General features: G+C 47.4%; 1 protein-coding gene across 1 annotated transcript in view; it reads right to left on the minus strand.

Annotated features, from left to right (window-relative positions):
• Positions 1-13,401, minus strand: part of Sf3a1 (splicing factor 3a subunit 1) — a 22,936-nt gene continuing 9,535 nt past the window's right edge. Inside the window, exons 4-16 of the mRNA XM_036200624.1 lie at positions 12,354-12,611; positions 9,955-10,029; positions 8,430-8,580; positions 7,233-7,426; positions 6,248-6,365; positions 5,792-5,977; positions 4,969-5,090; positions 4,622-4,867; positions 3,912-4,119; positions 3,322-3,476; positions 2,085-2,186; positions 1,901-1,972; positions 1-1,281 (exon numbers count right to left, since the gene is read on the minus strand). Of these exons, the coding sequence (XP_036056517.1) occupies positions 1,180-1,281; positions 1,901-1,972; positions 2,085-2,186; positions 3,322-3,476; positions 3,912-4,119; positions 4,622-4,867; positions 4,969-5,090; positions 5,792-5,977; positions 6,248-6,365; positions 7,233-7,426; positions 8,430-8,580; positions 9,955-10,029; positions 12,354-12,611 (1,989 nt within the window). The 3' untranslated portion in view covers positions 1-1,179. The remainder of the gene's footprint in view (positions 1,282-1,900; positions 1,973-2,084; positions 2,187-3,321; positions 3,477-3,911; positions 4,120-4,621; positions 4,868-4,968; positions 5,091-5,791; positions 5,978-6,247; positions 6,366-7,232; positions 7,427-8,429; positions 8,581-9,954; positions 10,030-12,353; positions 12,612-13,401) is intronic.

Here is a 13,401-nt window from a genome sequence, read left to right on the forward strand (position 1 = left end):
ACCACACAATGACAACAAAAACCATGAAATAGTAAACTAAATATGAGGCCCTTAGATAAGCACATGGACGTGGCATAATTAACAACAATCATAAAGAACACCCTGTGCTCACACTGGATGAAGCACCTACCTAAAACCACTATGTCAATCAGTTGATGGGTGATTCCCGGTCTGAAGGAAACTACTACACCATGTATTGTGGCTCTTGTTCTGTGGGATGCTGCATGCTGGAGCGTCCCAATACTTTACAAACATGAAGTGTGCGTGTCTATGTGAAGATGTGCCACGGCACACATGGGGAAGGCCTTGCCTTCCACCTGGCTTTACAGCTGTCCTTTGGTTGCTGGCCTGCTCCGGATGATTCTGGCAGTCTTCCGTCTCCCAGGGCATAGGGTTATGGCGGCCGGTGCTAAGGACTTCCACATGGATTCTTGCCCTACAAGCACTTTACTCACCAAGCCAATTTTTCCAGTTTTTGTTTTGTTTTTCCCCAGAAGACAGACTAATGATGGTGGCAATAGTTTATATACAAACACTACAACTGCTGAGACCCCCAGGAGCCCCACAGCACTGAGCAGTGGGCACAGTTGGTCAAGAGACAGATATTATTAAACTGCTTCCACGAGGGTCCAAGAGGTGTCTTTTCTTTAATTTTAAAAATACTTGTTTAACACAGTATCTCACACATCCCAGGCTGGCCTCAAGCTTTACGGCTGAGGCGAACTTTGAACATCTAATTCTCCTGCCTGCATCTCCCAAGTCCCAGGATTACAGGCATGCATGTGTGATGCCTGGTTTCAAGAGGTTTATCAGAGAGACCAAGCACGATACAAAATGATGAATGCCAGTAACCATATTCTATCAACCAAGCAGTCTCTTGGGCGCTATGAAACTATCTTGTAGGAAAGCCCTGGGTTTTCGATTCCTACTGGGCTTCCTGAAGGGCCTCCAATCCAGAACCTAACAAGAAATCATTCCACAGAGAGCTGAGAAAGCCCTGCTATTCTTACCCCATGTAAGGTTAGATATGGGCAACAACTCTCCTAAGGACAAGGTGAATCTCAAACTGATTAAGAAGGAAACAGATGCACAGGTTGTGCCAAAGGTCCCAGAGAAGCTCCTGGAAGTGGCGGTGAAGGAAGAGGTCCAAGGCAGGAGCCCAACTGGAGATATGTCTCACTACTTCTTCCTGCCGCCTCTCTCCTTGAGAGCCAAGTGGATGACAGCACCACTGGCCATGTTGTAGTAAGCCAGGGAGTTGGAATCCTTGATGAAAATGCCCTGGAAGACAGAGAAATGTCTTTATGGCACCTGTCTTTGACCACATCAATGCAGCCTCACACAATGAGCTCAGCTGTTAATATTCTAAACTGCACCAATATGAATGCTTAAGGGAAGGCCAGGAGGTCAGTGGATTATGAACTTCAGTTTCTTCTAGAACACTTTTTCTTTCCTTCTTTCCAACTGATAGTGACAAAATATAAGTAACCTTTGTCAACATCTTGTTCAATTTTCAACTCCCCAAGATGCTAGCCATGACTGACTCCAACGAACAGCCAACTTCTTAGGTCATAAGACCCTTAGTGATTACCTAATTCAACACCCTGTTTTTACAGAAGAGAAGAGGCCCCAGAAGACCTGAAAGATCCCATGTGCAGAGAGAGGCAGGTCCCCACCCAGTTCTAAACATTTCTAGACCCTGCATTAGACTGTGCTGTCAGATGCAGCACTGTCAGGCTCACCCGCCCCAGCACTCCCTCCAGCAGCTCTATCATTTCTAGGATGGACTCAGACTGTCACATCCAGATCTCTCTCCATCCTACTTTGTAACAAAGAGATTGTTTCTGGGATGACAGAGAGTTGAAGCCTAAGAGGCAGGACCGGGGTTACCCTGGCTTACTTCATACTGTAGTTTCTGTTTCCCTGCAGGCATGCCTGTGGCCTCATGAATCTTCACTTTGATGACAGAGACCTGTGGGACCCAAGAAAGGTCATTTATTCCCTTGCTAAGATCAGCTGGAAAAAGCTGACCTAACCCATTGGCTCCCAAGCACCTGGGACCAATGGAGGGTGGTAACACATACCTGGTCTGTGAGTGGGAGAGTGAAGACCAGCCCCTGCCCATTCAGCTTCCATTCCGTCTTATCCTGCATGTTGGGTACCTGCACTTTGATGGACACTGGACCCTGTAAAACAGATTGCTCATTATGCCAAGTAAACCAGGAACTATGTTCTGCTAACAGTGGGCCCATCCACACAATGACTCTTGTCCCTCTGGCCCCATTTACCACTGATGTTACTTGTGACCAACTTCACAAGGGTTCATTTCTTTTTAGTTTTTAGACAGGGTTTCATATGTAGCCCAGGCTGGCCTCAATCTTTCTGCCTCTAGAGTGCTGAGATTTAAGAGTATATTAGCATGCTCAGTTTTCTGAGCTTGCTTTCCAGTTAATTTGGAACTAAGGTGAAAATATTCTGCAACCTCAAGGACCAGTAGGGTAAAAAATGTGGTTCACAACTCAGCTCCAGAGCAGACAAGACGCCTGAGCTCAATGCTGGTTGCCTGTGAAACAGGCTGCTGGGAACACTAAACAGAATAGTCTGAATCTTTGGTAGGTACTCAAACAGACCCTAGTCTTAGAAAAACAATTTTGTCAAATTTACAGGGAAATCTAATGGAAGCTTCAGACTCACTGAAGCCTAACAGCTTTCCTAGGGACCAGCAATGCCAAGGTAGGATCCTTGTTCAGAATGCCAGCAGAATCCTACCCTACCAGGCAGCCTTCCCCGGGCTGAGGGTAGAACTGAACTGAAGATCCATGCCCAGGACCTTTCTCTAGCTAGTTTAGTGCTCCTGGGACTTCACTCAGGTGATACTACCTCAGCAGCTGCACCTCCACATTGGCCTCTACAAAAGTCCATACTACCAGAACCACCACCACTAGAGAGCTTTCTGCTCCCCCAGCTGTTGACCTCACATTAAACACATACCCAGAGCCAGGCAGTGGTGGTGCACACCTTTAATTCCAGCACTTGGGAGGCAGAGTCAGACATATCTCTGTGAGTTCAAGGCCAGCGTGGTCTACAGAGAAAGATCCAGGACAGGCACCAAAACTACAGAGAAACCTTGTCTCGAAAAACCAAAACCCAAACCAAACCAAACCAAAAAGAAGCAAAACTCCACACACCCAGAAACTTCTTTCTGGCTGACCTACATCATCCCAGAAGCTAACAGCATGGGAATGGAACACAGCTGGGGCTTGGTCAACCCATGATGCTGCCAGGTACTCTGGGGAACAGGCAGCATTCTGAATCACAGACCTTGTTCCTGCGCAGGAACTCTTCCTCAGGCATGAGGCTGTCCTCGGTCTTTAGTTTCTTGGATGGAGGCTCATCTTCCATAGGAGGTGGGGGGTGTACAGGAGGCATTGGGGCTGGGGCTGGGACCGGAGCCACAGGTGGGGCAGGCACAAAGGCTGCAAAGACATGGTACAGCCACCCAATGAGTACAGAAGGGGTGCAGAGGCCCAGGAGGCAGGACCGGGGAAATTTTGAAGGCTTTGCTCCTTAGAGGTGTGACATGCCCTGCCTTGATAAGCCTGGCACCCAGCAGGTTCCCTGGCAGGAAGCCTTGGGAGGATGCCCAGACTAGGCAGCAGAGGACTAGAGGCAGGGCAAGATCAGCCAGACAAGAGTCAACGGCCAGGCTTCTGAGCCTGTCAAGGACCTGACCACCAAATGTAGACACACTAGCTACGCCATCTCAGTCTCAACTTCCTCAAGAGCTATGGCCTCCCAGTTCCCAGTCTGGATTTCCTCTGGGTGGATACCCAGTGGGAATAGTTGCCATCAACACCAGCCATGGCTCTGTGGACTGACCCAACAGATGGGAAAGCAATACTCAGACTGACCTGTTGGCACAATCATGGGAGGTGGGCGGGGTGCCATGATGGGAGGTGCAGCAGGAGGCATAGGTACCACATTGATCCTGGGTGCATGGATGATAGGTGGCATGGGGGCAATCACTGAGCCTGGGGGCAGCCGGACCACAGATGCCATAGGTGGCCGGGGCATGACAGGTACAGCAGATACAACAGTGGTACGAACTGGAGGCGGCATCTGAGGGTGAAAGGAGACCCATGAGTCATAGAAAGCCAAGGCTCAGGTTCAAGGGCACAACAACTGGCCACTCAAGATGGGGGTTGGACAACTTGGATTCTGTTTATCACTGAGACTCAAGTCTCACATCAGACCCATGATAGCAACTTGCTGCTGAGAATTCCAGGATAATACTCTGTGTACTTGGGGCTTGGTGGTTCAGATTCAACCAGCTCATGACAGACAGTACCACGAAAGAGGCTGACCTTGACTTGATCTCCTGGCTACAGGCCATCAGTTCTCAAAGATTCATTAAGCCCACAGCCCTTCTTAGCCTCAAATCTGTTTCGCCACCCAGCTCCAAATTCTCCTCTGCAGTGGAAGACAAAGCTATAGGTTCCCACTTTCCACTTGACAAACTAGCAGCCAGGCCCTACTCTGAAACCCTTCCCAGACAATAGCATTCTCCCATCCTAAGGACCAAAGTTTAAGACACTTGGTCACAGGGTGGCTTGTGACTCACCGCAGGTGGCCGGGGCACGGATGTGATGGGGGGTGCTGAGCTGGGGATGTTGGTGGCTGAAGATGGAGGTGGGGGCTGCTGGGGAATTTCATTGGGCTTGCTAGGGCCAATTTTCTCCTTAGTATCATCTTCTGGCACCAGGCCCTTGGCCTTATGGATGGCCTCAATCTGCTCCTGGAGGGTGATGTTGGCCTGGGCAGCCTGCTGGGTCCGAGCCATGCTGCCTGAATGGCCATCCCAAGTCACCTGCATGGAAGAGCAAAAACAGCTTGTCAGGACTCCTGGAGCTGAGCCCACATGTGGGAGACAGAGGGCAGGGAAGGCACTAGGACTCAATGGAACTGTACCTTTTCCTCTGGCTTCTGGATCTCCTCTTCACCAATCTTCTTACCAATGGCTGTTTCTTCTACCCCAAAGATATCAGTACGGCGTTCAGCCAACTGCTTTAAGCTGCTCTCAATATCCAGACCTGTATACAACAGAACGGAGACAAAGGGAAGCTACACCTGGTGCCCTTCTGACAAGTCAGCAGCTTTCTGGGAATGCAGAGTGGAGGCTGGATCCACAGCACAGGCTGGCAGTCAGATCCAACAGTTACTCTTATCCCCTGTCTGGGGAGGGTTACCAGAGAAGCAGTAAGCCTAAAGACCTGGTACTTGTCCAACCCCTATTAACAGGACTAAAGACCAGCCCCTAGCCCTTGGCAGCCCCCTTCCTATCCTGATGCCTTTTTTTTTTTTTTAAAGGCAGGGTCTCTCTATGTAGTGCTGGGTTGTCCTAGAATTCTCCATGTAGACCATGCTGGCCTCAACTCAGAGATCCACCTGCTTCTGCCTCCCGAGTGCTGGGTTTAAAGGTGTGCACTAGCATGTGAAGCCCTATCCTGCTGTTTTGTCAGGAGGACTAGTAAGAATAGAAAATTTCAATCACAAGTCCATCCAAGAGAGCCAAAGACTCAATATCCCTCCCAGCTATTGCCAGTGTCTTGTTACAGGACAGCAATGGGTATGTGACATCCTGTCAGTACCAGCCCTTGGAGGATTCCTCTACAGTGTTCTGGAAAATACAGATTTCTTTCATAGGCTGCACCTATCTCCTAAACTCTCTGACCTCAACTATTCTGTGTCTGCATAAAGCAAGCTATGGGCTGAGAAGCTCCACCTTACCTACCTGGTGCATAAACCTCATCATCACTCTGCTTCTCTCGGATGGAGCGATCCCGCTGCTCCAGCCAGCGGGGGTCAAGAAGCCCAATACGCATGTGTTCTTGCATCTTGCTGGCAGGAATCTTCTCCCCAGTGATGGGGGACACAAGGTACTCATCAGGAGCAGGAGCTGGAGGAAGGGGCTTGGAAGCTAGGAGGAAACAGAGATGTCTAAGTGAGAATTCTGGATAGTAGTTGAGGCTAAGAAAGTGGTGTATTCAAACATCATTCACTGAAAACATCCATTCAGTGCCACCATTACACCAGAAACTCGAAACTGGAGATGACTCTACTGTTTCCCACCATGAGGCTTGCAATATAGGGGTCACCTCAAGCCCTCCTAGAGACAACCCATCTGAAGAACACACAAGACCAAGCAGAACTTTCTTTAGCAGCACAAGGACTGGGAGGCAGGCCCTACCTTTGGGATCATAGTCCTTTCGCACAATGACTTGGTCTGGAGTTGGGGGCAAAGGCGGAGGCATGGGTGTCTCTGGGGGAGGGGGCACTTTCTGTCCTTCTTCCTCATCGTCTGAACCCTGAAAAGCAAAGCAGAGGCACAACTCAGGAGATGAAAGGCCGCTTCCACAAAGCTCAAGACTGGCAGCTCTCAGAGTGGCAAGAAGCCTTGGCCCCTGCCAACCAGCATCCATGTGCTAAGCCTTCTGGAGCAGCTGAGGTCAGCTGGCAGCAAGCCAGGCTGTTTCCTCACAACATGAATGGGAGCATCAGGACCATGGTGCTAACACTCCTCCCAGGCATTTTCAGCGGCTGGCACCAGGCAATCCCAAGAGGCCAAAGGCACTTAACACACAGAAGAGGACTACAGGGCCAAGTCAGCGCTCAGTGGTAGCTGCTCCCAGAGCAGTGCTGGGAGAGAGAGAAAAAGTCAATTCCCACACACACTGGAGCCTTTCTTCTCAAGCTGCACACAGATTCTTTCAGAGTCGGAAAGCAGCTTGGCTCAGGATTCTGTGCCTACTTGGAGGGTCATGCTGGAAGAGGGTAGAACTGTCTGAAAGGATGTGTAGGCTACATTTAGACAAGCTTGGGAACTAGTGATCCTTTAGGCCTAAGTCTAGAAAGGCTTCAAAGTACAGGGTGATATGGCTCTCTAACAGGGCTGGGTGGAGAGTGGGTTGGCAGCGAGGCGGCCGAGCCACAGGGAAAGCAATAGACTATACAAGGCTGGCACAGCTTCAGATCTTTCCTATGAATTGGTCTTTGTTGCTGGAGCTGAAAAGACATGTTAGGCTGCCTGGGCTTAAACAGCAGCAGTCAGTCTGGCCTTCTCCGGGGCTCACAATCTTTTGAGCCTCAAGGAGTGGAAGCTTGGACTAGGAGAACATCACCCAACCTCTTGGGCTCTAGGAGAAAGGTCAGGCTAAAACCACCTGGGAATTTACCTCATCCATGTCCTGTACTTGAGTATCCTGGTCCAGTTGGGAAGGAGGCTCCTCAGCCTTTTCCTGCTTCTCATCTTCCTCATCAGACTCAACCTCCATCTCCACCTCCTCGCTTTCCCCAAACTTCTCATAGCGCTCTTGAATGAGGATTCGGGCTCCCAGTTCCTCTGGTGTTGTTGGGGGTGGGAAGTTCCCTAAAAGGGGTAAAACCAGGGTCAAAAGCATTCTGAGTCAGGCATGGTAGCAACACCTTTGATCCTAACACTTGGAAGGAAGGAAGGCTGAGGCAAGTGGATTTTTCTATGAGTCTGTAGCCAGTCTGTTTACACAGTGGGTTCTAGGACAGCCAGGACTACATTGAGACCCTGTGTGATGGCTATTCTTGGTTGTCAACTTGACTACATCTGTAATGAATGAAAACCCAAGCAGCTGGACCTGTGAAGGATTCTTTTGGTTGATCGTTTTAGGTGGGAAGACCCACCGTAAACCTGGCCACACCTTCTTGCCTGCCCTCACTCCTGAGAGGAGGCTGGCCTACCCTGCTGCTGAGGCATTCTCCCCTAGTCAGGACTCCAATGAGACCGACACCAGCTGAGCCGTCCAGCCTCCTGGACCTGCTGTTGGGAGACAGCCATTGTTGACTAGCTAGACCACAGCCTGGAAGTCAGTCTAGTAAATCTCCCTTTTATATATACAGACTGACTCCATCAGTTCTGTTCCTCTAGAAACTATGATTAATATGCCCTGTCTCCAAAAGTAAGAGAGGGCTGAGCGGTGGTGGGGCACACCTTTAATCCCAGCACTCGGGAGGCAGAGCCAGGCGGATCTCTGTGAGTTCAAGGCCAGCCTGGGCTACAGAGTGAGTTCCAGGAAAGGCGCAAAGCTACACAGGGAAACCCTGTCTCAAAAAACCAAAGAGAGGGGGAGAGAGAGAGAGACAGAGAGAAGGTATTCCTTGTCCTATCTGTGAGCTCCCCAAAGGCTAGGGAATTATCTGCTTTCATTATCCGCAGAGGACATCAGAGTCTAACATAATAACCAGCTGTTGAATTGAATTTAACTGGTGCAAATGAACAATGTTTCCCCTTCTGGAACAGAGGGACAAACACTAATATAGTACTGTGCCTGGTTCTGCTGCCCCCTGGAAGCACCAGAGTTCCTGGCTCCCACATGGGGGCACTCTCCTCCCAGACCTACCTTGCTCATTGGGTTGGAAATCCACGGTCTCTACCACCACAAAATCATGCCAGTCGATCTGAGCATAGGCCACTCGTTCCTTCTCTTTCTCTTCTTCTTCCTTCTTTCTCTCCCGTTCCTGGAATTTGGCCCATTCTACTCGGTAACACACCTATGGGGATAGGAAATAGCTAAGTGCCTCCAATGAGGCTTCAGATCAAGAGGCAACTGTTCGTGAGGGGAAATGTCCAGGGTTCCACCAGAGTTGGCAAATGCTAAGGATAAGTAACAGTGGTATATAGTCCTAAAGAGGACATTCACATCACCCCTTCCAAGGTTCAGTGAACATTTGTAGAAGAGAGAGTAGAAAGAATGTAAGAACCAGAAGATGGAGAAATGTACAGCAAAAAGACATCTTCTGGACACAACAAAGCCACTGTACTCATGAACTCACTACAGCTGTGGTTACCTACTCAATACTGAACCCACGAGCAGTTCATCACAAGCGGAAGAGGGCATTCCTCCTTGAGGGCCTACTGGCAATTAAGGGCGGCTTAAGTAAAGGTGTCATTTTCTTCAGTGACGTCGTACCGACAAGTTGGCCACACGCCAGTAAATAATCTCTCACCCATGTTCATATAAGCAACTTCAATAAACGCAGGGGTCACACAAAAAGGATGACAAGAAAAGAGGCAGACCTTACTGAGGATTTCAGTGGAAGAGGCAGGGAAAATAAAGAATGGGGGGATGGGACACAAAGACATCTAAAAATCAGTATATATGGGTATACATGTATGGAACTTATCAAAAAAAATTTTGGGGGCAGGGGAGGTGCTTTGTTTTTTGAGATGGAGTCTCACTCTGTAGCCCAGAGCGGCCTTGTTTTGGGATTAGAAGTGAGACACTACATCTTGCAAACATTTTTTAAAATTAAGAAAAGAAAACCTGGTATCTTCAATAGCAGCCGCAATCTAAGAGTCTGAGAAACAGTCATCTCACAGTTAAAACCAACCAGCACCAACTGTGAGAACCTGGTGACTTCCAAAGGCTCCTACTACCTCTCTACCCAGGGATCTGCTACACTTCTGGCTGGACTTTGTAGTCTTCACAAGGCTTTCCTTCTCAGCACCCTACAACTAGGTTCAGGCTGACAACCCCTTCCTTGAGATGCTTGGGACCAGAAATGTGTCTAATTTTGGGATATTTGCATATATATGATGAATGAGATGCACCAGGGATAGAATCCATATCTAAATCTGAAGGCCATTACATTCCATATGCACCTCATACAGATGGCCTGAAGGTTAATTTTATATGATGTTAGTGAACCTGCATTTTGAAAGTGACCCATCACGTGAGGTCAGATGTGGAATTTTGAATTTCTAGTGTCATGTGGGCTCCAAAAGTTTCAGATTCCAGAGTGTTTTAAATTTCAGATTAGGGAAGGTCAACCTGCACTGCCTCAAAGATGGTTTCTAAACAAAAACAAAACCCACACAAAGAACCTGCTGCATTGGTACCTGGTAGCAGGAAATCCTGTGTTTACCTGGTCCAATACTTCTCGAGGATTTTCAGCTTCTTTCTTGAGCTTTGCAAATAAGCCTTTGGGTGGAATCAAGATCTGAAAGAAAATTAGATCACAGTATAAAACAAAGAGGCAGCCTTGCTGGGCCCATCACAGGACATAAGAGATGGATACTCAGCCTCAATTCCAGCTCTACATGTCAGGCTTGGTGCAAGTTATTCAACAACTAGAACTTTAGAGAAGGCCATTTCCAGAATTCCCAGTAAAGTATGCAAAACTGACAGGTGACCTAGAACACGCTATATTATAGCTGCTTACATAACACTGATGTGCTCCTATCATTTTGAAAATGGTAATCAGTCCTCTTTGCTGTTCTGTTCAAGACCACAGCCACCTTCTCCCTACTTCCCAGTATTTCCATCCCACCTTTTGATCTAGAGTATCTATCCCCATCCGAAACACATAAGACACCTCACCTGTATTCTCCTCCCCACTACAGAACTCCACAAAGACAGATTTCTTTCATCTCACTACTAGAACCCCTGTCTTATGTGCATTTACCAAGAACACTGACTGCCTTTATTCTAACAAGCATTCCAACTGTCCAGCAATATCCACTTCCGCTCACAAAGCAGCACAATTTAACCTTGCTCCCTTCTTGCACCTTATCCCTAGAATCTACCACTAGTACAGCTTTCAATGGGTAGACACCAGTGCCTTCAAGTTATGAATCAATGCCAATATCCAAATTTAGAGGAAGAAACAAAAAAGTAACAAAATAAAGACTAAGGATTTCTAACTATGGAAGCAGATCAAATTGAACCCAGGCCTTACAGTAAAGAACTGATACTATGGGAATAAAGAGATGGCATGTAGCTAAGAGAAGTGATTGTTCTTCAGAGGACCTGGGTTCAATCCCAGCACCCATATGGTAGCTTAAAACCATTTGTAACTCTAGTTCCAGGGGATCTAATGGCCTCTTCTCACCTCCATGGCACCAGGCACATGAGTGGTACAGAGACATACATGCAGGCAAAATACTCATACATGCAAAATAAAAATAAATAAAACAAATATAAAAATCCACAAAAACCTGATACTGTGTACTTACAGAAACCCTTTGGCTTTGGATTTCAGCCGTAGTTCTACTAGCTTCTAGATTCTAAAGGCACATTTTTATATTTTTAATTTTATACTTAGAGCAAGCCCTTATGAGTCCTTTCAACTTAAATCTTTAACATTATTTTTAAATATTAAGAACAGATGTGGCCGGGCGGTGGTGGCACACACCTGTAATCCCAGCACTCAGGAGGCAGAGGCAGATGGATCTCTGTGAGTTCGAGGCCAGTCTGGTCTACAGAGCGAGATCCAGGACAGGCAGGCTACACAGAGAAGCCCTGCCTTGAAACAAACAAACCAGTTTCAGTCTGTAGCCCAGGCTACACATCACCAGGGCCAAATGGGAAGATGCTGCACATGTTTTCAAATGTTAGTAACTCACACTGAACTTCTCCTGGTATAAATTACTCCACAGGGTAAAAATAACAAAGATTTGAATCTCAGCAACACTGCTTACTAGCTTGAAATCGTACAGATTATGACTTCACATTTCATTCCTTTTTTGGTCTTTTTTCCCCCGTGCTGGACCCAGGGCCTTATACATACTAGAAAAGTACTCTACCACTGAGCTATAACCGTAGCCCATAAAATCATCTTTCTTAGCCCGTTTCTGCCTGTGAAAGTTGGGGAAATGCCACTAAAGCTCTGCGAGGATTAAATTAAGTAATAGGAAGCAACTGTTAAGAGCCTGCTTCTCAGGCCAAATAGTAGACAACTAAAGATGTACATACACTTAAAATTAGCCAGTGCTACCTAGTCTTTGTCACACAGCAATGGCCACCAAATAATAACATTATAAACATGTCTCTTTAATAACAAGATTTAAAGAGATAACAATTGAAGCTGGGTGTGGGGGCCCATGCCTTTAATCCCAGAGACAAGAGGTTCTCTGAGGCCAGATTGGTCTACACAGTGAGCTCAAAGTCAGCCAGGGTTAGGGGTTACACAGCAAGACTCTATCTTTGAAAAAACAAAACGACAGAAATCAAGACTTAGAGCCAATGAGATGGTTCAGCAGGTAAAAGCACATGCTATACAATCCTGATGTACTGATTTTGATCCTTGTGGAAGGAGAGAACTGAACGTTGTTCTCTGACCCTAAGTGTGCTCCATGGCAAGGCACAAAAGCACCTACAGTCTTACACATACACACAAAGGTTATATAAATATAAGAGTCAAGATTTTACATTAAGTTGGGAATCACATTTCCCCAGACATCCCACAAAGCAAGTGTCCTTGCTGATAGAAAGTGAATACTGTACTCCCAGCCTTGGACATTACCCTCTGCCCTGACCCAGCACCTTGGTATACTGCTCCACCAGCTTTGTGAAGTAGTTGAAGAGGCTGTGCTGTGGGCGAAGAAAGTCAAACTGGTAGTTGCGCTGCTCCTTCTGCATCAGCTGGGTCAGAAACTGGCGCCCATTCCTGGCCACAAACTGAGCTGTGAGCTTCACTACATCCAGGTCAAAGGCTGAGATGGAGGGGGGATCAGCGATGAACTCAAACTCAGGAGGGGGCTCCTTTGGTACTATGGTCTCTTGGATCACCTGGGCTTGGACCTGAGACAGAGTGTGAACAAGAACAGGCAGACGCTTTATCACTTGTTAGCACCACTGGGACTTTCTAGAAGACTGGCACCCAAGAGCAACAGTGTCTCACGCAACTGAGCCTCAACTCCCTAATCTGCTTCAAGGATCTACATCTCTGCTCCCATTCTGAAACCAAACACCTAGAGAGGTGGCCAAAATATACAGGAAACAGGCTATAAAATCTAACTTAAGAGGCTGTACAATTAAGGCCATGTGTTTGTGTAGTGAATGCCATTGCATAAGGTACATCAATGACCTCCAAGAGAACCATGAGGCAGACAGAACAGATATTGTGAATGTTTCTTTTAATGAGAACTTTAGGCCTTACAAGCAGCAATCGAAATCCAAGGTCTTCAAACATGACTTCAACTGTAATTTCTCATGGCCAACAAAAGGTTGTTTTTCCCACAAGTCAGGGAATGGTGCATAACGAAGAGACCAGGCCAGTTCTGCACAGCAGACAAACTGCACTGGCACTTTGTCTTCAAGGACATTCTTGATTGTCATTAGTGCTGCTGGCTTCAACACTCTTGGGCCCTAGCCCAAACTGGGTATTAGAGCAGCCCAGACAAAAGGGAAGGAATGGCACAAGGCTACTTTAGCTCATCCAGGCCAAAAGGGTCTCACACTACAACTACCTATCACACCTCGGAGTAATAAATCATATTTAGAAAAGCCTCAGCTTCGCTATCTGTTAAACAGTTGTTCTGTTAGGCTCTTCATGACCTGAGCCCAGAGCACAGAGCTTGACCAACCAGTG

This window comes from Onychomys torridus, chromosome 10 (genome assembly GCF_903995425.1).
Source record: "Onychomys torridus chromosome 10, mOncTor1.1, whole genome shotgun sequence".
Lineage (NCBI taxonomy): Eukaryota > Metazoa > Chordata > Mammalia > Rodentia > Cricetidae > Onychomys > Onychomys torridus.